Here is a 27,437-nt window from a genome sequence, read left to right as displayed (position 1 = left end):
CTGTTGGTTCAAATATGATTCGGGACAAAGTACTTTTTTAAGGTACATATATATTAATTTTCACTGAAAGATATGGCCCCGTTTGACCCACATAGGCGTCTTAGCTGATGATATATGTACAATGTCTTGATGATAATAACTCACATACCTGTATACCTGATGGTACTTGTACAAACAATTATGCGACAGATAAAACAATATTTATTCCATTATCGGTTTTAAGTGATTACATTTCGTAAGTGATTTTGTTATATTGCAGTGTTATTTTCTTGTGATCTTTGTTATCTAATTGAAAAGACTAATGTTCCTATTGCATATATATATCCATATCTAGGTCACCGATTAACCTTTCATCATCTAATTAATATAACGATTCAGTCAATGTCACAGCATGGAGCCAACACAAAAATATGATTGTTGATATATATATATAATTATATCTGAAAAGTTTGACGCATGTCTTGTAAGATTACGCGCAAGTAATGAATCATTGTTAGTTAATATACAATACATATTTCATATGCGTCCGTTTGAGTGAATATATATGCACAAAAATAGAAACCCCGACATTAGCACACCGACCACTCACAGATGAACATGGTAAGTCTCCGATCCACTCATTCACATATTTTACGGATTATTACATAAATAATAGGTTTTATTTCAGGTCTAGACAGATAATTTCATGTTACCGGATATATTGTTATTCAGATGAGTACAACATACTACCGCTGAATTGTCGCATATGGAATATGTTTACCTCATTACGTTACGGTGCCATTTGAAGGATATTGATTCCATGTAAAATTAAACAACAAATATTGAAGTTATACATTACATGTATTTCGACGTAAAGTTGCATACTTAAAATGAAATAAAATAAAATACACACATTGATCATTAGAAAGAAATGTCCGGACGTAATATTAGATAAAATACCATGCTTTTATTATAAAGAATAGGTTTTATGTATTAAAGTGATGATAAATCGATTTATTAATTGTGTCATTAAGCACATTTGTTTTCGCGCGTGTAATGATGATTTCCATATATCAAATATGTCGAATGTCATTGAAGGGAATATTTTAATTTCACTTATAAATATTTCGTATTTACATTTCTTAGTTTTCTATTTTGACTTATTAATATCATGTATTGAAATCACATTTGAAAATAATAACGAAAAACAACATGATCACCAGGCTATTGTTAAATCAATGTCGCCTATGGAAATTTCCGGACCTAAAACTTTTCAGGAAATATTAGGAAAAACATCATTGGACTTCAGGAAAAATATCTGAAATTTTGAAATGCTCTTCCATGGAAATGTTTCATGTTAAGGAATTTCCCAAAAGTAAGGAATTTGAACTTGAAACTAAAATATAGTTGCGTCTTTCGTTATTTGTGAGAATACCTTTTCAACTTGTATATCTAATTAGGGGACATCATATAATAATATGAAAGATGAAGATTTGGTTTGGTTTTATTGGTTTAACGACCTATTAACAGCTAAGGTCAAAAGTATTGAACAAACAAAATACCACACTTAATATAAAAACAAAACAAATGTCGAATCATTACTGAGAAATTGCATCATGCAGATGTTTTGTATTTCTAGATTTCACTGATATTAGGGACCGAAAATGTGGCTGTAAAAATCTAGAAAGTGAAGCCAGGAAAATAAAAATGATGTATAATAAAGGATTGGAGTACCAGGTACACGATACTTTAATACATTTTCAAGATTTGAAGCATGCTATAACGGACCACTTGTCCAACATTTATTACTGTCAATTAAATTTCTTATTTAGCATGAAATTGAATTATCAACAAAAATATTAATTGAATTGCGCATTAAGCATACTGACTGATATAAATATCACGAAGAGTAAATTGTCATTATTCTAATGCGTGCATTTATTTAAGATTTCAAGAAATTATGACCGTCTAGGCGTAAGCTGAAATATAAAGTGTCGCGTTGCATAAATGCCCATTACGATACGGAGTCATGTAGATAAGGTAGAACGCTCGACGCTTGAGAGACAATGAAGTACATAATGAGATTAACTTGTCAGGAAATGTAGGATCTCATGTCGAAATTGTTGTAAATGTAATCATGTGTCAACGTCAACAGGGAAATTTATTCTCCTATAGTAATCAAAACGTAGTAGCGTATGCTGATCCAAACATAGTAAACTTATAAGTCTCGGCCATGTCGGACTTAATATTTACACGGTTCTGACTGGGAAAGTTAAATATAACGAGTTTTACTAACGGTAATGGGCATTTTCATTGATATTAGTAGTTTTTCGTTTCCTACTTTGTTTCATTTTAATATTACCTGTGTAATAATTTCCTTTCCTGTTTTATTTTTATAATACCTGTGTAGTATTCAAGAATGATGATAATTGAGATTTCATCACTTTTATTAGGTTTTCATTGTCATCATCTAATGTTTGCACTAACAGTCTCCTAAAACAAATAAAAATAACGATTACACATCGTTAATTTTTAATTGTTTTTGTCCCTACGATGATAAACCATGATGTAGTCTGTTTAAAATGACAGATCAGTCCTGATTTTTTGCGTGGGTAAAGACAAGGAATGTAATTCCTACACTTCACACAAACGATATAAAATATTAAACTGTGTATAGAAAAAAAGGCTTGTAAAAATAAGATTCAGCGATATATAAAATACTCTAAAGGTAGTGTCGAGTGTTTTTAGTCATTCACACTTATATAAGTAATTGAATAGCTGGAAAACAAAGTAGATGATGAGACCACACACTTACAACCATTTGGCTAAGGTCATTTAAGGACGGCCTCCCGTGCGTGCGATATGCATGCGTGGGGTGAGTGCGTATGTGTTTTGGGAGGCTGCGGTATGTTCGTGTTAAGTCTCGTTGTGATAGTCCAGAACTTTTGCCAATTTTTAGTGCTACCTCACTGAAGCATACTGCTGAGGATACCGAGCAGCACACCCCACCTGATCATTTTATACTGACAACAGGCGAACCAGTCGTCTCACTCCTAATATGCTGAGCGCTAAGCAGGAGTACGACTACCATTTTTAAAGACTCGTGGATGTCTCGGCCATGGGACAGAACCGCCTTCCTGACAGGGGCGAAAAGTGAGGAAAAGAAGAGACAAGATAAGATCCCAAATTTAGTCACCTGTTACGATCATGCAATGGGGGCAGCAGGTACAATTGTTTGCACCCTACTTGCAGGGCAACACCAACAACTAGTACACGGGACCTGACAGAATAACAAACTAAACATGATAATATTTATTTTCTCCATTCGAAATATTTTTTCGGAGACACGCTCTTTTGCTGATAATCTAAATAATCTAAACCCTTTCGTTGATAATTCTTGACAGGAAAACTCTTCCGAAACAATCTCATTGTGTATAATTTTCTCTAACCTTCCCTATACTACCGCTTTTATTTTAACAAAAGTTTAGTTTTATTAATATTTATATAATTTGCTTACCAAAACAAAGGAGGTTACTGGTGATAATGTTTTGCCATCAAACACTTGCATATAAATGTAATAGAGGTGGGTGACATAAACATTTTTGTGGGGCGTATTATGAAATTTTCCCTCTGTTCTGTCCCCAGACATACCAGAGTCTTTACAAATGATAGTTGTTGGGAGTGGCACGACTGGATTGCCCGTTGTCAGTATAATGTGACCTGGTGGGATGTCCTGCTCAGTGTCTTCGGCAGTATGCTTCAACGAGGCAGGACTATAAATCGGCAAGAGTTCTGGACTATCACAAGGAGACTTTACACGAATATACCGCAGCCTCCCAAAACACATACACACTCACCACATGCAATCAATCCTCACTAAGTTGATTATCATTAAACTTTCGTTAATTTAGGCTAGTATTGGATTGGTATTCGATCGATGTGTGACCTTTTATTGACTGTTCTGTCGCCCTTTTGTGTGGCGTTTAAGTGACTGTTCTGTCACCTTTTTAGTGTGACGTTTAAGTGACTACAATTCTGTCACTTTTTTATCAGTCCATGACCGGTGAAGTGCACTGATGTGTGACGTGTAGGAGATTGCAATCAAATCAGTCTGTCGTGTAGACTACATTATAATTTAATGTGGGATGTGGGAATTTATTGTGATCAAAAGGACGCCGCGTATTTAGAGTGAATTTCCACGTTTACAGTAAGTTATTTCCTGGTGAAATATAATGTTGTTAACAGGAAAATCTGAATCTTATTCTAAGCGGTCATAAATGATTCCAATGAATTTGTCAAATTGCGCGTGGATAAATACACACTATTTGTTTTGATACAGGAACTCTAATGTAGTCATCGTTACTAGAACGGTGACCTCTAGTGGGTAAAAGATAGTCATTTTCTCAGTCATATGTAAATTGCGACATTGCAGGTAGGATTTTCGACTGATTACGCAGTAAAACTGTTCCATTTTTGATAACTTATGACAAAATGAAGATCTTTGGGTTGACAAATATAGTTTGGTCTTTGCTTGACACCCATCCTCATATGAGTGGTTGTTGACCCTGGTTGTTGGTATTTCCTTGAATCCTTCCACATATGACACTGATTATTGCATTGACTTTAAACCCTGTACAGAGACATGTTTGGATTATATATAGCATAATGCGTGTCACCAATTCACTTAATACAGATACAGATAACGAAGTAATTGTAGGCTTGCTAATTGACATGCTCAATTAGCATATTTCATACACCATTATCAATGCTTCTCATTAACTATAAATTATGTATCGTGTGTTTATTGCAATTGCATGTTTAGTTATCCGGTTTGTAAGTAGGTAAGTTACTCGTTTGACTATTTAACGTGCCAATTTCAAATTCAAATACAATTAACAACCACACGATCATATTAAAGTTTACCTGTATGCTTGTTAGAGTGGACTTGTAATGCTCTTTATAGTCACGGTGTAATACACCACAATGGCCACAACCATCAATCATCAGTTTCATTTTGTCAACAATTTATTTGCGAAGCTAAGTCATGCATGGCGACCAAAATATATTTTTGATTGAATATATGACTATGGATGAGGTATATTAAATATATATATATACAAATATATATGCTATAATTAGATAACAAATAAGAACACTGCATATATTTATAGATATATAAAATATTTTAATCAATTATTACTGACTATTAGGTAAACAGGGTCAAAACATGAGAGTAAAACGAAACATTCAAGCAAACGAAATAAATCAAAATGCAAATGTATGGTAACTCCAATCTAATTAAATTATAGATGGTCTTTTCCACTACTGATCATGTAACGTATTGAAAATGACTATCTAGATTTTAATTAGATGGTGGTTACCCAAATCTTGTTATACATGCCAACACATTTGATTATTTTTGTATATTAATACTAGTGTTCGAAAATCATGTCAAACATATTCGAAGGTGTGCTGTTCGGAATGCATAGCATTAATATAGTACGTCATTTAGTAAATGGATGAAATACATTTTCTGACATACATATTCATTGTATATTTTAAGTATATAGTATGGCAGGATTACGGTTTCGAGTAAATAAAAATTGAAATAAGATTCTAAATTATCTCATAGGCAACATATATTGATTGAAATATCCAGATAAAATATGTCCGGTTGAGATTCTTTCTGGAAACCGATGGATGTATGGCCACAGCAGCTACTTTACTGTTATACAATAGATGCAAATTGATTTCGGGTATCTTGAAAAAATATGTCCGGCTTTGTTTTATATAAACAAATGATTATAATAAAGAAAACAAAAACCCGATGTAGATATGGCAAATTCATTATAATAGAAATAATCAATGCAGGGTTGTTAAAATAATTATAAATTTGTTTTAGTATAATATAGGGGTTCAAAGCAGAAGTACATGGGAACGGGGACAATATCCTTTAATTGATAAGTTATTAAAATGGTTTAAATATCTGAAGTGTCTGAATAAAGAAGAAAATAATTAGATCGATTGTGCAATGTTCCCTACGTACAAACTATGAATGTAATATGATGAAAATTTAAGGTGGTGTATTCAAAATGTGCACACTTTATCTATCTAGCAATCATATAACAAATCATAACCTTATTTAGGCGTAAACGAGAAAGATATAAAAAAAAATGCTTTACTGGTCTCCTTTATCAACCATTTCAAGTCAGAAGGACATTCCAACGTTACTTCAAGAATAATCTCAATACAACGGCCTTGTGACTCGTCCTTAGATGATTTCAGATAATGCCTCATTTCTCAACATTTATGTGTGTCCGTAGTCAGAGAGGTAAATGTATGATTATGATGGTGGCCTACTTTCAATAACTTTTTGGGCTTTCAAACCAAATTATTGTTTGGAAAAAATGTTAAGGCAGAATATTTAACGAGCTTCTATATATAAGATATCATTGAAATAAAATACTGTTCTTTCATGTGCTCGATATTTTAAATGAATAAGCTCCACAGGAAAGCATAAATAATTTTTTGAATTTTATTTTGTAAAATTACTGGTTCAGGACTCAATCATCTTATGCAAAAACTCAAAGAAAACAATGTTCATCGCTTCCAACGAGTGTTCGCGTTTTGGGAAAGTTATGATAAAACACACATTCGAAAATCTATGGAAATTTTTCTTTGTAAATAATAGCATGATTATCCGAATGAATAATAGATATATATTATAATATTTCTCCAATTCAAAAAGTGCCACATACTTAGTTTATCCGACATATCTCATTTGCCCAATATTATTATTATTAGTTTATCCAATATATCTCATTTGCCCAATATTATTATTATTAATTATAAATTATATCAAAATCCATTTAGGCGTTCAGGACTAGTAGAGATTCAAAGGATGAACCTCAATGATTACTATTTGGCGAGTAAGATATGCAAACTAAACGCGCGGGGATTACTTTCGCGATTGGTCTTTCCATTAGTAGTTCGAGATTACGCAAATTGAAACCCAAATACACATTGGATTAATTTTGCAGACATTTTGGAGATCAAAAGGTCTTTAAGGAAATTAACTCTATTTTCCCTACTTACTGGGCCCACCTCTCCGGTCCCATTGGGGAAACAATCGGCATTAATGCAAAATCTGTCCCCCTTTCCACAAAGATGTTTCCGACCAAATTGGGTTCAAATCCATTCATAACTGTATGTCTAGTAGCGATTTAAAGGCATTACCTCTATTTCCTCTACTGGGAGGGACAGCGTCACAATTTATGTAGTTAAAATGCATTGCCTGAAGTATGCAAGACTGCCAAAAATAGCAAGGAAATTGTTGAGACTATATAAAAAGATGTAAAACAACGGAGAGTTATATAAACCATTGACTAGATATTTATCGAATTATGGAAGTATTTTCTTTTTTAGCAAAAGGAGATCGAAAGTTGTATAAACGGAATATGTAGCTATCTTTGGGCCGAAGAGGCGACGGCCAAAGAAGTGTTGCCCTGCAAGTAGGGCGTCAGAATTGTACTTATTGTACTTTCTGATCAATCCTAACCCTTAATGTCTCCTTTGACAATGCCTCCCTTTTGGCATTGAGTTGAGCGTTCGCCACAGTGAGGAAGGCTTTGGGTTCTGTCCTCTTGCTGAGACATACCAGTCTTAAAATGATATAGTTTCTACTCCTGCTATGCGCTCAACACATTAGGAGTTAGTTGTCAGTATAATGTGACCAGGTGAGGTGTCCTACTGGGTGTCTTCGGCAGTATGACTAAGAGAGTTGGCACTATAAATCGGCAAAGGTTCCGGCCCATCACAAGGGGGCTTCACACAAACACACGGCAGCCTTCCAAAACACACATACGCAACCATCACACGCATGCAAATTGCACGCACGAGAGGCCGTCCTTAAATGACATTAGCTGTCGACAGGACGTTAAACAAAGCAAACGAATCTAAACCAATCCAAAGAAGGGAATATAAGTGAATCCTTCAAAACGCTGCTTGTCCTGAACAACGAAAGATTTTTTTTTTTTAGATCAAATCAAGTTTGGCAGATTATTCATCAAATGTGGCATAAATAATCAATTCCTGTGTGGCTCCCCTGGGGTTTGGTTTGTTTGGGTTTATTTTGTTCAACGTCCTATTAACATCTAAGGTAATTTAAGGACGGCCTCCCGTGCGTGCAACAGAGAGAGGAATATAGTAAGTTATATTTTTAACGGCCCTACCAACTCTACATAGGTCCTGAGGGCCAGAAAACGAGAGTAAAAAAATTGACAAAACGAAACATAAATGATTGATTTTGATTACCTATGGATGGAGATACGTGGTTCAGTAAGGGTCCACGTTTGTTTTGAATAATTGTTGGGAAAGGTAGCTCAAAATGTAGGGAAACATTAATTTTATTACTAAAAAATGAAAGGAGAGTAATTTTCTATCATTACTGACATATCCAAGTGAACGATGCAGGCCCCAGGATATCTTGTTTAGTTACTTTATACAAATGGCATTTAATTCTCAACAATTGTGAAACAGGTTGTCAAAATTATACTTGTCAAAGTTGCTGTCCCGGACGAATGCACGCGAGGGGCCTTTTTGTTGGCGGGAACCGAAGTGTCCACAAAAAGCATACGTGGTCGGGCACGCGACCCCTTACTTATCCAAGTCTAATAGGGAATTAAACCTCGGTCTATGCGACAAAAGACGAGTGTGCTATAAATGCGCGGCCTGACCATCAACGAGTTATTAGCCCACCATCATCATAAGGCGGGCTATTCAAATCGCCCTACGTGCGTGGTCCGTCCGTCCCTCCGTAAATAATTCTTGTCATCAGTATTTCTCAAAAAGTACTGAAGGGATCTTCCTCAAATTTCATTTAAAGGTTTCCCTGTACCTTGTTATGCACATTGCATTTTGGGACCAAATCGGGAAACAACATGGACGACAGGAAACAGTCTTGGATTTTGACAATTAAAGTTGTTACCGCTATTTCTCAGAAAGTACTGAAGGACTCTTTCTAAAATTTCATATGAAGGTTTGTTTCCCTTAGTCCCTTGTTATGCATGCTGCATGTTTGGACCAATCGGGAAACAACATGGACGACAGGAAACCATCTTGGATTTTGACAATTAAAGTTTGTTATCGCTATATCTGTACTGAATGTACTGAAGGGATATTTTTCAAATTTCATACGAATGTTCCCATTAGTCCCTGGTTGAGCATATTTTATTTTGGAACTAATTTGAAAACAACATGACCGACAGGGAGCCATCTTCGATTTTGACTATTACAGGTTACTCCTGCTATATCGTACTACATCAATTTACTTAATGTTTTGAAAGAAGAGAAAAGATCAGTCTTTCATTTGACTGATATAGATCATTCAATGGTGGGTGCCAAAATCTCTCGGGGATCTCTTGTATCTTTAACCTCCCTTCAGTAAAGGTTATGAGAACTGACAAAAAAAATGTATTAGTGATAAAAAAAGTAAAACATTGTTTAGTAAAATGCTTGGGAAATTTAATATCAACAATAAAATACTTGTGACTGTGTTAAGGACGTGGATATAAAATGAGAATTAATAAAAAATAAATTAAGAATATTTTCACGTATTATCTTTTTATAATTTGTCAATGATGCAATGAGTACAAAAGTGTACCAATCGAAACGAATTATAGAAGGATGGGGCAGCTGTGCTATAGCTTACTCTTTATTATTCAGCATATCAGTTTTAGGCTATGAGGACAAAAGTGTACCAATCGAAACGAATTATAGAAGGATGGGGCAGCTGTATGATATAAAGATGTAGTTTAATATTTATTATTCAGAATATTGTCAGTTTTATTATTTCATACGTAAGCGTGTTCAAATTGTAAACCTGTCTTAAGTACAATCCATAATCAGTCAGGTATTTTTATATTAAGGTCGGTAACTGGATCAGGTCAGTTTGACTGTATATGGCTAGTTAAGGCTCACATGACGAGTGTTATTCCCTGGGGCACTTCTCGGCAGGCCAGGCAGCACACTCGGTTTAAACACATTGAAACCTGTTGAATATTTATACCTGTCCGCCACACCTGTCATTTTGGAAAATACAGTGAATATGAACATTTGCTACACACCTTTTATATTCTCCAGTACAACAGAAGTATGACATCATTTCCTGACAAATATTTCTTAACATTTAAGCCGTTGCAATTATTCAGCAAATAAACATGTACATTGTATTATTAGCTCACCTGGTCAGAAAGACGTGGGGTGGGGATTCAAAATTGTATAAATGTTGGGACTGACCCCTTTTGGGCCCGCCCCTCAGTCCCCCAGGGGGTCAGTCCCAACATTTATACAATTTTGAATTTGGCTAAATTGGCTAAATTGATGTAAACAACTTCTTCTCTGAAACTCAACAATGGATATCGCTCATATTTGCCTGGTAGCATCCTTATTAGGTAGTGATTCAAAATTGTACAACTGGCGTGGCTGACCCCCTGGGGGCCTGATGGGCGGGGCCAAAAGGGGTCAATTTGGCAAAATTGATGGAAACGACTTCTCTGAAATTCAACAATGGATATCGCTCATATTTGACTGAAAGAATCCTTAAGGGGTAGTGATTCATAATTGTACAAGTGGTGGGGCTGACCCCCTGGGGACCTGAGGGGCGAAGCCAAAAGGGGTCAATTTGGCTAAATTGATACAGAATGCCTCTTCTCTGAAACTAAGCAATGGATATCACTCATAGTTGACTGGTAGCATCCTTATGGGGTAAGGATTCAAAATTGTACAAATATTGAGGGATGACCCCCTGGGGCCTGAGGTGCAGGACCGAAAATGGTCAATTTTGCTTAATCTATATAGACAACCTCTTTTTTGAAACTTAAAGTAATGGGTATCATCATATTTGTCTGTCAGCATCGTTATGGGGAGGGGATTCAAAATTGTATAAATGTAGGGACTGACCCCCTGGTAAACACACATACGCACTCACCACACGCATGCATGTCGCACGCACGGGAGGCCGTCCTTAAATGACCTTAGATGTTAATAGGACGTAAACAACATAAACCAAACCAAACAAAACCCCCTGGGGGCCTGAGGGGTAGGGCAAAAAGGGGTAAATTTGGCTAAATTGCTATAAAGAATTAGTTGTCTGGAAGTAAGCAATGAATATCTGTCATATTTGACTGGTATCATCCTTATGGGATAGGGGTTCAAAATCGTACAAATGGTGGGGCTGACCCCCTGAGTACCTAAGGGGCGGGGCCAAAAGGGGTCCATTTGGCAATATTGATATTATACTTCTATTCTGGAACTAAGCAATGTATGACATTGATTATTCTTTGGTAGCATCCCAAGGAGGCTGGGATTCAAATTTATATAAATAATGGGTCTGACAACATAATTAAACATCAACAAATAAAGCTATTAGCAAATGATTCATAAACATTGTTTTGATGTTTGATCAAATAAACCAGGTGAGCGATACAGGCCCTCTGGACCTCTGCCCTGCAGGTAGGGCGTACGAATTGTACCTGCTGCCCCCATTGCATGATCGTAAGAGGCGACTAAATTTGGGATCTTATCTTTTCTCTTCTTTCTGAACAACTTTCTTCTTCCTAATGTCTCCCTTGACACTGCCTCACTTTTGGCCTTTAGTTGAGCGTTCGCCCCTGTGAGGAAGGCTTTGGGTTCTGTCCCCTAGCCGAGATATACCAGAGTCTTTAAAAATGGTAGTTGCCACTCCTGCTTAGCGCTCAGCATATTTGGAGGGGGACGACTGGTTGGCCCGTTGTCAGTATAATGTGACCGGGTGGGGTGTGCTGCTGGGTGTCTTCGACAGTATGCTTCAGTGAGGTAGTACTTTAAATCGGCAAAAGTTCCGGCCTATCACAAGGAGACTTTACACGAACATACCACAGCCTCCCAAAACACACATACGCACTCACCACACACATGCATGTCGCACGCACGGGAGGCCGTCCTTAAATGACCTCAGATGTTAATAGGACGTTAAACTTAATAAACAAAACCAAACCCTCTGGACCTCTTGTTTCATTATACGGTAAAAATAGTATTTAATAAACATTTTAGTCATTTTCAGTATTCTGACTCCAATATACATGTTGAAACTCGCAATCTAGTTAGAGGATATAGGTATTGCTTATTAAGTGAATCAGCGCTGAATGGCTGTTAATTGAAAACATGTTTCATCCTCTCTATCAGTATAATCAAGCGTAATGATCTAGACAATTTTGCTTTTTGATGAATGATTCGGAAGTGCTGTAGGCATTTAATAACACAATATAGACCGGCTGCCGCAATCTGTAATTCTTCAAAACAATTCAAATCAGCCCCATTCAGGAAAAAAGGTAAACACGGAAACTATCTTGGCTCACGAATTGTTTGTCTGTACGTGCCTGTTGCGTTGCAATTGAAAGCCGAGATATATATAAAATCAAGGGTTACTCCCCTTTGGTCATGTTTGGTTTGGTTATGTTTATTTTGTTTAACGTCCTATTAACAGCTAAGTTCATTAAAGGACGGCCTCCCGTGCGTGCGACATGCATGCATGTGGCGAGAGCGTATGTGTGTTTTGGGAGGCTGCGGTATGTTCGTGTTAAGTCTCCTTGGAACTTTTGCCGATTTATAGTGCTACCTCACTGAAGCATACTGCCGAAGACACCAAGCAGCACACCCCACCTTGTCACATTATACTGACAACGGGCGAAACCCAAGGCCTTCATCATCGGAGAGAACGCCCAACTTAGGCGAAAATGAGGTAGCATCACGGTAAACATTAGGGAGAAAATAGATGCTAAGTTATGTTTGGTTTTGTTTTGTTTCGTTTTATTGGTTTAACGTCCTATTAACAGCTAAGGTCATTCAAGGACGGCCTCCCTTATGTCGCCTCTTATGATCACATGCAATGAGGACAGCCATACCTGGCTAGATGAAAAAGTAAAACAATGAATTTAATCGATATTAATTTTAATCATACGGACATGGAATAGACGAAGTAGATGAATTAGACACATTCTATATATGTTGATCTGGATGACAAAGAAACAATATAAACTAACTAAATAGATTTGCAGTTTACGAGACCGACACATAAATCGTAGCATCATTCCATGCGTATAAATATAGGATTTAATTTACAGTAAAAGTCATTCAATGTCTGAAACTGCGAAACGCTACAAATGTATGTGTAACAGAAAAGGGAAAATACAATGACCAGGCCGCTCTAGTTCCGCCACATATATATCGAAACAGACACACAAAAAAAACCTTCCCTCTGGTCGTCCTGCACAATATCACAGGGCTACATCACTGTCGTACGCCTGAGTGATCGAATAAAATCAGACAACTCAAGCATATATGCAAAGCCATACGATAGTGACGTTCCCCGGAGTTCCGACGCCGTCAGTAATGATTAAGCTTAATTTGCAAACTGTCGTCAGGCATCTTTGCAGTGAACGAATATGTTTATGCCATGTTCCTTTGGAAATCCAAACGTTTCAAGCTACATTTCAATTCCAAAATCGAAGCGGTTGTATGTAAATGGTAGCTAAACGGTGAGTGAAATAATCAATGCTCAAAAGTTCTTCCTTGCGACAATTCGGGAAAAATCATCTCATAGTTCAATAAATAGTATGATCTTACTGATTATAAAATATGATGCAAAAGTCGCATGCTATTTTATTCTTATTATTTCCATGCACCATTTTGTTTACCAGTCTAAACGCTGTAACAGGCTCTATTCTCTTGAAAAAGAAAAGCATAACATGTTAATATATGCCTTGAACTGTATTAATATAATGACTATGTTCGATTAACAGTTTTGCAGGTGAACATCATATTGAGCTCGTTGACATTTTAATCGACCATAGATATCATATTATGACAGTTCAATGCTTAATATACACATTGGATGAAGCACTTACATCTTTTTTTAGTTATTTTATTCGAAAAATTATGTAAATTCACTCAGACCAGAGTTTTGTTTTGACCTTGTGGTTATGGACACTCGGTGTCACTTTTTGAGGAGAGGCGTTCCACATTCTCAATTTATGATATCGGTGAATTGACGCCCAGCAGGACACCCCGCCCGGTCACATTATACTGACAACAGGCGAACCAGTCGCCCCACTCCTATTTTTAATGACTCTGGTATGTCTCGGCCAGGGGACAGAACCAAAAGCCTTCCTCACAGGGGCGAACGCTCAACTGAAGACCAAAAGTGAGGCATTGTCAAGGGAGACATTAGGGGTGTCCTGCTGGGTGTCGTCGGCTGTATGCTTCAGTGAGGTAGCACTATAAATCGGCAAAAGTTCCGGCCTATCACAAAGAGACTTAACACGAACATACCGCAGCCTCCCAAAACAAACATACGTACTCACCTCACGCATGCACGTCGCAAGCACGGGAGGCCGTCCTTAAATGACCTTAGCTGTTGATAGGACGTTATTCAAAATAAACCAAACCAAAGCAAGAGATCAAGGAAACATAGACATTTTCATCAGAATCCATTAACATTACTCCAGCTATCGTATTCCCAAGAAAAGGTTGACGACGGCGATTTGTTTGGGTTAGTTTATTTTGTTTAACGTCCTATGAACTGCTAAGGGCATTTAAGGACGGCCTGACGACGGCGACCGACAAATGGCAATGTTAATAGGCCATTATGAGACGTTGTCTCAAGTTATCTCAAGTTACAGAATTAATTTAATTGTTTTGGTTTCCAATCTCCTCATTCAGTTGGTTTTTTTTACAATTCTTTTGTTTGATTCGTTCAAAGTTCTTCCTCTCTAGCTATAAAGACTTAAGACCTTCAGCATCACTGAGGAGTTCTCTATGTCTGAGCTGCTGTATATTGGAGGTTATTTTCTTTTGCTTTATCCAACTCCTATAAGCAGCACATCACATATTATATCACTTGCCGGATCGCAAATAGCTAACAGATATATTATTTGCGACAAGTTTTTATTTCTAAATGTCAACATCATGACGTTAGTTGTCAGGATTGACTGTCACGTCATGAAAGGGAAATTTGATTCTTCAAATTTCAATTAGTGGAAGTAAATCTTTTAATAAAAAACTGCAAAAGATTTCATTGATGTGCAAAAAGAGAACTTGCTTGTCATTCCAGCGATATTAATTGATCTTGACACAATAAAAAGTGAAGATAGTGTATTCGTTGCATAAATGAGGGGTGCCGTCTGATGATAAACGAGCGTAGAACATCCAGCAGATAATTCTGCATAAATGATGGCTAATTCAAATGATCATTATCTTTTAAAATATCACGTATATTTAAATTGCATCATGCATAATTACCACTACAAAGAAACTCGATTATCTGATAGCATATTTACAATCGCATTATTCTTTAGTCAAGTATTTATCAGAAAGAATCCATACAAACAATTTAAATTATTTAAGAAATAAATTAACGATAATTCGTTTATTGTTGCAGGATATACAACGAGGACGAGAATATTGTGCATTTATATTAATAACGCCGCAGGCGTGAGTTATAAATTATAATAGCAAAATATCCGAGTCCGAGTTTTATATCCTGCAACAATTCACGAGTCAAAGATGATTATTTCTATTCTACCATGTAGGTTGTTTAGTTCTGAGATCTACCTCTTCCTAATAGAAAAACGGCAAAGAAACACCCTGGAAACGTGTCACCACATGGTTGTTACATTTCACAGGAAACGATAAGGCGCGCATGCTAATGAATATTCAAAATCTGACGCCAATCCCAAGCGACGTCGTCTGCTGAAAACGTTGACGTTTTGACGGCAACGTTACGAGAATTTTCGGGGATGTCGGCCAGCAATTCATGTAGAAATGCTCTCCAAAAGTTGCCTGTGGAAATTGACCTTACAACATAATGTTTAGCAAAGTCTGCTCTGGGTTGATAGAAATTAACAATCTGGCCAATTTCTCCGTTGTAAAATACACGGTCTCCGACGATCAAACGTTTTGGCGCCGCCATGTTTGTTTACAAATGCACGATTTTGATGGGAAAAAAAGGAACAGCCGGGACTCACGAGCGTGTATTACTTTCAAATAATACACGGTTTTAAACCAATCAAAACTGGCGTTGCATAGCAAAGTAGAATATGATAACTTTACAGATTATCACTTAATACATCCTGCGTATAGGAATATTCGATTTCCTGTGATAGATTGGTAGTTTTGGGTTATATAATTCATTATTTACCGAAGTATGGTGCGTTGTAATTTATTTGCAGGCCCTTCTAAATCTAACTTGCAATTTGTGTTGAATGATGTTAATATAGTGTGTCGTTTAAACATGTTTATAACCATTCGAATAGTGACAAACTAAAAAAAAATAGCGATCGCTAGAAGAGCGGTATGCTAGGGCTTCAGTTAGTAACAAGGTAGTAATATAAACATTCGTTTGGCGTTTTTAAGCAAATAAAGCGAGAGGCTAATGATGAGCCTTATCGTGATCACAGTTCATTAAACTGGTAAACTCTTACGATCAGATCAGTCTGCACATTTTTACGATCACGATGGAAAAAAATAATTGAGTCAATGTATAGACAACAAATTAAACTCGATTAAAGCAAATATTGATGAAATGTCTGCCATAGAGACAGTCATCGTGACGAGTTTGTCCTTGGTCGACTTTAGAATGGGCCATATAGGTAACGCATTCTTACTTAAAGCACCAGGACCAGGTTTATTTCCGTTTTTAGTGACAATTATTTGGTCCTTATTACTATTTTACTGTTGATGTGACGTAAATAATTTAATAACTAACAAACTGATCGATCTCAGTGTGGATATTGTTCAGGATCTTATTGATACAAGCTCACAGCATACCAAATTTCATTGAAATCCCTCTCTATATACTCTAGTTATCGTGTTCACAAGACCTAATTGTAATGCAATTATTAAGTTCATTAATTATGTAAGTAACCATAGAATCGGTCTGATTCAAGTGAGTTCTGATTCATACAAGAATACATATAAAATCAAATCAAATTCTGTGAATATTTACTCCGGTTATCGTTTTCACAATTAAAGGTTATCGACGCGACGGACAAATGGCGATGTCAGTAGATCCCTACGAAACTTTGGCTCAGATGACCTAAAACTACATTTTTAGTGTATATAGGGTATCCTATCTCCTCATCCAGAATTTTTGACAATTATTTTGACTCGTTTGAGTTTCTTCCTCACTTAAGACCCTTACTATCACTAACGAGTTCTCTATGTCCAAACAGCTGTTTATTGTGGGTTATTTCCTTTTGCTCTATCCAACTCCTATAAGCACCACCACACCTATTATATCACTTGCTCAATAACTAGCATATATATTATTTCCGACAGGTTTCAAATCCCAAATGACAAAATTATGACGTTAGTTGTCAATTTTGACTGTCACGTCACGAAATTTGACACTTGAGAACCTTTTAATAAAATAATTGCAACATACTTAATTGAAGTGCAAAAAGAGAAATTTGCTTGTCATACAATCGATATTAATAAAAAGTGAAGAGAATTTATTCGTTGCATTGATGGAGGATGTCGTTTGATGATACAGGTTATAGATCATCAAGCAGACAATTCTGCATAAATAATGGCTAATTCAAATGATAATTATGCTTCAAAAATTTAACGCATATTTTAATTGCATTACGTATAATAACCACGGCAAAGATGGTCGATATCTGATTATATATTTACAATATCATTATTCTGTAGTCAATATTTATCTCAAAGAATCAAGATACTGTATTGTTTTATGAGTGACTATAAAGCAGGCACAGACTTTTCCTCCTATTGTCGAACCGCTGTTATACAAAGACCTCGTGAGAGTTTTTATTGTATAGCGTTGGGATATTGGCCAACTCAAACAAATAATAATTTCTCAATATGAATATGAATTATACAGAGCTCACATCATCACAGCAGCCAAGGTAATTCGAGTACGTGTTTATGAAATGTAAGAACTCAAAAGCGCCAAACGCCATTGATAAATACTCCAAGCTCAGTGATTAAAGGTAATCGGAAACCTTTGATATGCCATCAACATATACAGGCATTGGTTATCTTACTAAAATATCTACTTCAAATTGTAAAAAAAATAAATATAAATCGAAGCTATGGCTGATAATCAATTGAACGAGAGATCAGAAACGAATGCTTATAGTCCTTGGTATGCCTCGGTCTGGAGGAGAACCAATAATTTTCATCACATAGGCAAACGTTCGAATAAAGGCCGAAACTTTGTTAAGAAAAAAAGAGCATGTAATCTCCAATTTCATCAACACTTGGAATCGAACGAGGAAGACAGACACACTTCTATGCCCAATGTAAAGGGCTGGTTAGGAATGTTAATGATCTGACATCAGCATTGAAGAACAATACAAAAGAAGATTTAAACAATTATGAAATCACTACATCAATAGTCATGTAGTAAAAACAATTGCATTGATATCTGTTTGCAGAACCAATTTGTTATAAGATATTTCATCCAGAATTAATTTTCGGTATATAATTTTGCATCAAAAAGGCTGAGAGCGCTTACATATATTTATCTTAATTATGTCTTATTGAAAAACATATTATTAAGGAATAGGTTTATTTAATTTTAACTTAGATACTTGAGCACAAGACTAACCTCATGAAACGGCTACTACACACTGAAGTGTGCATTAGCGAAAATAAAACTCTATACCAATGTCATTATTTTGTTTATTATAACATGCTTTGAAAAACGTTATAAATAAAACAAATCCTGGCTATACTTTTTTCAATATTAACAATTTTTTCTATATTATTAATCTGTATTATATTATACATGTGTGTTTTAGGCTTCAAGAACGAACAAGAACCACGTTCTGGCCGTGCTTCTCATCTGTGTGTGGTGCTACTCGGATGTTCTGGCCAGCAGTAAGCCTCAGTGTGACGACGTGAGTGACGATAATGTACTGAACCGTAATGTTCGTATTGTATCATGTTGTGTTGACTGCAAGTTAGAACTGAATGTCTGTATGTCTGGATGTCGGAAGGAAGTACAAGAAAGACTGCTTTTATTACCATGTGAAATGGAATGCCGTGCAGAGTTCACGGAGTGTGAGGTATGGTGTAGAATTAACACGCCCTCACCGGTTTGAAGCTGACCTGATCGACACTCAAAACAATCACTCTTAAGCCTGGAAATCCGATACAATACTTATTTGGTTTGATATCCGGTGTAGCTCACTAAAACTAGTGACGTGACTTAGATTACGGGAAAGGATGATTTTACTGTGCATGTGTTTCAGGTTAGAGCACGTGCCTTTTGTTGACAACTGAAACAACACAATCGTCAATTCATTTAAGGTTATAACGCACGAACTATTTGTAAATGCCTGGAACAACAAAAGTGTTTATTGAATTCATATAATCAAACATCTGTATATTGATATTATGAACACTTAAGAATAACTTGAAATTTCAATAATTATGATAATGATAGTGTTTTTGGTAATGAACTGAGCTTCTAAGAACTTTATATATTGAAAGAGTTTTTAGACTAAACATGTACAAAAGAATAAAAAACTATTACACGATCTTGTTTTTTGGTTGTGCATTAAAAGGAACCCAACAATACCTGATCACGTTTTACTAAAAACATTTTTTTTTTAAATCAAAAAGCAAAAAAAGAATAACAAAAGAACAAACAAAACCAATCGCACACACACAAAAACAAACATTCCGCCGTTTTCTTGCGGGGATATGCTCACAAGGTCCAATGGTTGTTAAACAGCAAAACAAAAACACTTTTCTTAATGATATAAAATTACCCATCTCATCAAAATCCATTCATATTAAATTAAGTCAGCAAGTCAAATGGTAAAACAAAATCTACAAAGACCATTACTTTGTAACATCCAGTTCTATTGTTGAAATTGTCCGCGATCTTCTTTGTATCAAGCTGCGCACGAAGTTTTATCAAACTACGTTCATATTTACTTCATATATCGTGTTTACATTATCAAATTGCAATACAATTCCAAAGGGCCATAAATCTATAGTTGAATTAGCCCGATTATCGAGCTCGTCTGAGACCTTGTTGATATAAGGCTGCATACATGGTTTCATGCAAATCTGTTGATATTGTCCTATATTATTGTCTTCGAAAGGAAAAGTTAAGATACAACGGACGACAACAGACAAAGGCCACTGCAATACGTCACTCTAAGCCTTTTGGCTCTGGTGGCAATAATGCTAGTAAGAGTACTAATCTATATTTTCCTGGTTGTTTGACGTTTATTTTGTCTTTCACTGGTTGTCCACAATAAATATTTCCATATTTCCGTATACTGCTTGAAGATATTATATGAAGCACATTCAAAGACTTAACACAGAAAGGTTTTTTGTGCTCATCTTGTATCGTCAACTTTGTTTTATATTAAAGAGATTCACGACCTTTCATCTTCATTAAATGACATTTAATTAGGTTTCTTGTACCGATATTTATATATGAAGTATGTGGCCAACATGATATCCGTCCAAATTACATTAGCGCAGTCGAAAACAATTGAACTAAAGTGACGCCGTATCAGGTTTATTGCCTTAGCTTAGAAGAAATTGCGCAGGAAGTTTTGCAACATTTCGTGTGGCATAAAGTGTAATGACCCTAGCCCTGTCAATATCGTGAAAGTTATGGCATTTTCATCAGTAATTATGCTAAAAAAAGTAAAATATCTAGACAGATGTCTGTTAGCTGTACTGATAATTAAAAAAACTGTCGTCCGTTTGTCTCCTTTCTTCTGGATAAAAAGCTCGTGTACCAGCTTCAATACGCATAATTATTTTTTAATTTTCCTTAAATGTGCTTGTGAATTTTAATACGAATGTTCTAGCGAGTCGAACTTCATGTGACTATCAGTAATATTCCATAGGTTTGTGTAATTCGTGAACATGAATTAACCCTTCGGTTTGGTTTTGTGTGTAAACTTATGTTCGGTCAATTTGATTTATTAAAACAATTCATCGGGTGTTTTATTTGTTTGTCATCGAATTCATGAACAGGAATTATACGTGGAATGAGATATTATGTGTAATAAATGTTCCTCCAATGCGTGGTTTGTTTACAAGCAATTTGGTCTGGCCAGAGGGGACAAAATTTGGCGATATTTTCGGATTAACACTTTTTTGCGGGATTTTCTGAAACTTGAACTGGTGATATTAGGCATTTGCATAGGTCACCGTTGCCGAAGCCGTTAAGTGTCTTGTGTCTTCCACGTACATCCGACTTGGTGCCCGCTCCCTATTGGAAATGGTATTTTTGAAGGTACCAACTTTCGATTGGATATTGCGTTTTTTGGTCAGGTTCCTCATTGTATAAATGGTGACCCTAGGGTATTGAGGCAGTATACCAGAGTCTCCAAAATGGTAGTTTCTACTCCTGATTAGCGCCCAGCATTTTGGGAGTGGAACGACTGGTACGCTGTTGTCAGTGTAAAATGACGGATTGTAGTATCATGCTGGGTGTCTTCGCTTCAGTGTGATAGCGTGTTAAGGCCGACATAAGAAGACAAACATACAGTCGCCTTCCAGAACACACTCGCACTTACCACACACGTTCCTCCCGCACAATGGTTTTGTTTTTGTTTTTTGTTTTTTTTTGTTTAACGTCCTATTAACATCTAGGGTCATTTAAGGACGGCCTCCCGTGCGTGCGACATGCATGCGTGTGGTGAGTGTTTATGTGTGTTTTGGGAGGCTGCGGTATGTTCGTGTTAAGTCCCCTTGGCGTTTGGCCTTTAGTTGAGCGTTAGCCAATGTGAGGAAGGCTTTGGGTTGTCCCCTGGCCGAGATAAACCAGATACAAAATGTAACTGGTTCGCTTGTTGTCGGTATAAATGTGACCAGGAATTAGGTCCTCACGATCATAGAGACAAACACGAACTTCTCGCGGTCTCGCAAACCACACACTCGGTACACGCAAGCCTTTCGCACACGGATGAATCTGGTATTAAGTGACCATTGCCGTTGATAGGACGTTACATACAAACCAAAACCAGGTGCAAAGTTTGATTTGTATCGGGTTTATTAATTCAGTGTAAGGCACTACAAAATGTTCAGAATGACCTCATCAGCCATGAATGAACTCAAAAGAATGTTTGGGAGGTTACGAAGGGAGTACACATACGAATGCTTATACCATTTAGTTTTCCTGTCACAATACTAACAAGCAACCAACGTCGTCTGTATGAATATACAATGTAATATACATATTCACTCAATGGTTAAGAATAATAAATGAGGAACTACGTATGAAAACTTATGTAAATATAACACTAGCGGAATACACATGGGATAGCACAAAACTAAACGATTTGTAGTGGGATCACGGTGTACGGACGGGAGCAGAACTGGGCATTAACGGTTTTGTTTTGTTTGGAATATATTCAGCGTCGGGCGGGGTCAATGTCGACTGAAGTTCAGTGTGAAATTGAATTGAATTTAGACCATGTGTCTAAAAGTTATATTAGAACAAGAGGCCCAATGGGCCTGTATCGCTCACCTGGTTCTACAGGAAATTTGCAGTTGATTGAGGTCATTTCTACAGATACTATGCTGATAACAACTTTATTCAAATATCAGAGTAAGCTAGGTTTATTCATGTCAATACATTTTCTAGTCCTTCATTCCAGCATACTATTGGCCTAAGATCGGGTCTTGGTGACTCTTGGCTCTAAGCATGCTACAGACAGGCCCAATATCAAGTCCCTTGGGCCTCTTGGTTATTGAGAAGTCTAAAATATTTTAGCCTATTTGACCCATGTGACCTTCAATGAAAATCAATGTCATTCATTTGAACAAACTTGGTAGCCCTTCACCCAAGCATGCTACATGCCCAATATAACGTCCCTGTGCCTCTTGGTTATTGAGAAGAAGTCGTTTGAAGATTATAGCCTATTTGACCCATGCGACCTTGAATGAAGGTCAAGGTCATTTATTTGAACAAACTTGGTAGGCCTTTACCCCAGCATGCTACAGGCCCAATATCAAGTCCCTGGGCCTCTTGGTTATTGAGAAGAAGTCGTTTGAAGATTATAGCCCATCTGACCCATGTGACCTTGAATGAAGGTCAAGGTCATTTATTTGAACAAACTTTGTAGCCCTTCACCCCAGTATGCTACAGGCCCAATATCAAGTCCCTGTGCCTCTTGGTTATTGAGAGGAAGTCGTTTGAAGATTAAAGCCTTTTTTACCCATGTGACCTTGAATGAAGGTCAAGGTCATTTATTTGAACAAACTTTGTAGCCATTCACCCAAAGCATGCTACAGGCCCAATATCAAGTCCCGGGGCCTCTTGGTTATTGAGAAGAAGTCGTTTGAAGATTATAACCTATTTGACCCATGTGACCTTGAATGAAGGTCAAGGTCATTTATTTTAACAAACTTGGTAGCCCTTCACCCTAGCATGCTACAGGCCCAATATCAAGTCTCTGGGCCTCTTGGTTATTGAGAATAAGTCGTTTGAAGATTATAGCCTATTTGACCCATGTGACCTTGAATGAAGGTCAAGGTCATTTATTTGAACAAACTTTGTAGCCCTTCACCCCAGTATGCTACAGGCCCAATATCAAGTCCCTGTGCCTCTTGGTTATTGAGAGGAAGTCGTTTGAAGATTAAAGCCTTTTTTACCCATGTGACCTTGAATAAAGGTCAAGGTCATTTATTTGAACAAACTTGGTAACCATTCACCCCAAGCATGCTACAGGCCCAATATCAAGTCCCGGGGCCTCTTGGTTATTGAGAAGAAGTCGTTTGAAGATAATAACCTATTTGACCCATGTTACCTTGAATGAAGGTCAAGGTCATTTATTTTAACAAACTTGGTAGCCCTTCACCCTAGCATGCTACAGGCTCAATATCAAGTCCCTGGGCCTCTTGGTTATTGAGAATAAGTCGTTTGAAGATTATAGCCAATTTGACCCATATGACCTTGAATGAAGGTTAATGTCATTTATTTGAACAAACTTTGTAGCCCTTCACCCCAGCATGCTACAGGCCAAATATCAAGTCCCTGGGCCTCTTGGTTATTGAGAAGAAGTCGTTTGAAGATTATAACCTATTTGACCCATGTGACCTTGAATGAAGGTCAAGGTCATTTATTTTAACAAACTTGGTAGACCTCTACCCTAGCATGCTACAGGCACAATATCAAGTCCCTGGGCCTCTTGGTTATTGAGAAGAAGTCGTTTGAAGATTATAGCCTATTTGACCCATGTGACCTTGAATGAAGGTCAAGGTCATTTATTTGAACAAACTTTGTAGCCCTTCACCCTAGCATGCTACAGGCCAAATATCAAGTCCCTGGGCCTCTTGGTTATTAAGAAGAAGTCGTTTGAAGATTATAGTCTATTTGACCCATGTGACCTTGGATGAAGGTTAAGGTCATTTATTTGAACAAACTTGGTAACCCTTCACCCCAGCATGCTACAGGCCAAATATCAAGTCCGTGGGCCTCTTGGTTATTGAGAAGAAGTCGTTTGAAGATTATAACCTATTTGACCCATGTGACCTTGAATGAAGGTCAAGGTCATTTATTTAAATAAACTTGGTAGCCTTTCACCCCAGCATGCTACAGGCCCAATATGAAGTTCCTGGACCTCTTGGTTATTGAGAAGAAGTTTTTTAAATGAAAAAGTTGACGCCGGCCGGACGGACGGCCGGACGGACGACGGACGCCGCACCATGGCATAAGCTCACTTGCCCTTCGGGCAGGTGAACCAAAAAACCGAACTTTGGTTGTTTCTTTTCCCCCCTAGGTAATGTTATTAGGGAGTAAAATGAAGCTTCAAAACATTTGCAGTCAGCCATACACCACCGATTATCTACATTTCTACATCGGTATGCATTGTGCAGTGTACAATTAGAGCCTGCGTAAAGCTGTCTCTAGGGAATAAGCTTCCAACGAGACATACATGCTAAACAGGTTCTAAACAACAGTTTGTGTATTTAAAATATTTCAAACTGAAACTTTATATTTCAAATTAAATTAAATTATATTCAACAACGGTGTTTCATTTGTTGTAGGTAATTACTGTCAACAAATTGGCTCTATTTGTTTTGCATCCTCGTAAAGGCTTAGGGTTATACAATGACGTTGTTTTAAACGGATACTGCTATTAACGCTATTGGCGCTTTTAAATATATTGTTGAAATAATGAACAAGACAACTCAAGTGATACGAATTCAATCGCTATTCAACATTGACAGTTACAGATGTTAAGATTGATATAATCACAACGTCGCCTAGGAAAACACTTCGAAACATAATAATAAGATATGCTAGATGATGGTTGTGAGTAAATGCATGAAGTGTCAGGAACATTTGATCAATCATGAAGTCAATTCAAAATCATTTTTATGTTATGTACTTTAGATACTGCAGGCTAGAAATAGCCGATCGCGATACAATGCTTGATAACGTTTGCAATATTATGTTCACATATAACATATATACCGTAAACGTCCTTTTGTGTCAAATTAAACTACAACAAATAAGTTCCCGCGCCATCATAATAATATGAGACAATACAGTGTGTCATGATTGGACAATCGAATGTACAAAACAAAATGTCACCTCCTTTACCCTTCCTCAATAATTATAACTGCCATTTATCTGCATTTTATCTATGATTACGCGTATTTTACGCAGGCTAATTTCATTTAGTTAAGTGCTTCCAAAACTACACACCCAGGGCTGCAATTATCAACTTCTATATATACAATGACATTGCAGTAAGATGCACCGAGTCTCTAACATTGATATCATATACAATCGTTTGAGAACGTTAAACCTTGAAGAAACAAACAACAAAACTCTTCAAATGTGTGAGAGAAGTGTATACAGCAATAACATTTAAACACTCCTCGTTGTGTACTGGGAATCCTCGGTGGCCCTGTTTAAATACGCATTAACTTGATATATAAACTACTGTATCAGAGGCTAGTGTCACAATATAACTATTTCCTGCTTTGGAAACATTCCCTTCCATGACTCCATCTCCTTGTGGGATAAAGTTACTAATTTTAATGTCAGACAATACCCATCTTCGTTCAATCATACAGCTTAACAAATATGACTTTAAATATGTCGATAGGAAGTTGAGATGTAACATGCAATACACACCTTCGACTATGTATGAATACGATATCTACATTCCTATATCGGAGAGTGTTGTTTAAAACAAAATCGTTTGGTCAGCTTTTTTCCCGTGATAATCATTATTATAGTCCGACAAGCGTTGACCTTTTCGTGGGATATTAAACAAGAGGCCCAAAGGGCCTTAGCGGTCACCTGAGATTTGAAATATTTCGGCCAACTAAATTGACCCTTTTTGGCCCCACCCATCAGTCCTAATGGGGTCAGTCTATGAAGAGTATTTGATTCTAACATATAGTAGATAAGAAGATTTTTGAAATTTCAGTCAATTTGACCCTTTTTTTGGTAAAGCACCTTTAGACCCTTCCATCTATGAAGAGTATTTGATTCTACCATATCTGAGAGTAGGGAAGAAGATTTTTGAAGTTTTAGTCAATTTGACCCTTTTTGGCCCCGCCCACCAGCCCCTGGGGGTCAACTAGGGCCAACATGTACATACAATCAAAGTGTCATCCCATGCTGATAATTTGATACAAGTTAGAATGAATTCCAATACAAATCCAACAAATAATAGTCAAAAATGTGATTTCCCTATATAAACTATAGTAAAGTTTACCCCCTCCCCAGGGGCAAACGTGAGACTCCAGGGTCATGAAATTCACAATTTTGGTAAAGCACCATAAGACCCCTTCATCTATGAAGAGTATTTGATTCTAACATATCTGAGAGTATAGAGAAAGATTTTTGAAATTTCAGTCAATTTGACCCTTTTTGGCCCCGCCCACCAGCCCCTGGGGGTCAACCAGGGCCAACATGTACATAACATCAAACTGTAATCCCATGCTGATAATTTGAACCAAGTTAGAATGAATTCCAATACAAATCCAACAAATAATAGTCAAAAATGTGATTTCCCTATATAAACTATAGTAAAGTTTACCCCCTCCCCAGGGGCAAATGTGAGACCCCAGGGTCATGAAATTCACAATTTTGGTAAAGCACCTGAAGAGCCTTCCATCTATGAAGAGTATTTGATTCTAACATATCTGAGAGTAGAGAAGAAGATTTTTGAAATTTCAGTCAATTTGACCCTTTTTGGCCCCGCCCACCAGCCCATGGGGGTCAACCAGGGCCAACATGTACATAACATCAAACTGTAATCCCATGCTGATAATTTGAACCAAGTTAGAATGAATTCCAATACAAATCCAACAAATAATAGTCAAAAATGTGATTTCCCTATATAAACTATAGTAAAGTTTACCCCCTCCCCAGGGGCAAACGTGAGACCCCAGGGTCA

At 36.9% G+C, this 27,437-nt stretch overlaps 1 protein-coding gene across 1 annotated transcript; it reads left to right on the top strand.

The window, feature by feature from the left end:
• The first annotated feature begins 528 nt into the window (after positions 1-528).
• On the top strand, positions 529-19,580 carry LOC117342551. Its single transcript, XM_033904732.1, has 2 exons — positions 529-600; positions 18,840-19,580. The coding sequence occupies exons 1-2, from the start codon at positions 592-594 to the stop codon at positions 19,140-19,142; spliced, it is 312 nt and encodes a 103-aa protein (XP_033760623.1). The 5' UTR covers positions 529-591; the 3' UTR covers positions 19,143-19,580.
• The last annotated feature ends 7,857 nt before the right edge of the window (positions 19,581-27,437 follow it).

Source organism: Pecten maximus, chromosome 14, assembly GCF_902652985.1.
Source record: "Pecten maximus chromosome 14, xPecMax1.1, whole genome shotgun sequence".
Lineage (NCBI taxonomy): Eukaryota > Metazoa > Mollusca > Bivalvia > Pectinida > Pectinidae > Pecten > Pecten maximus.
The sequence above is the reverse complement of the archived record's forward strand: the minus strand, read 5'-3'. Positions and strand labels throughout refer to the sequence as shown.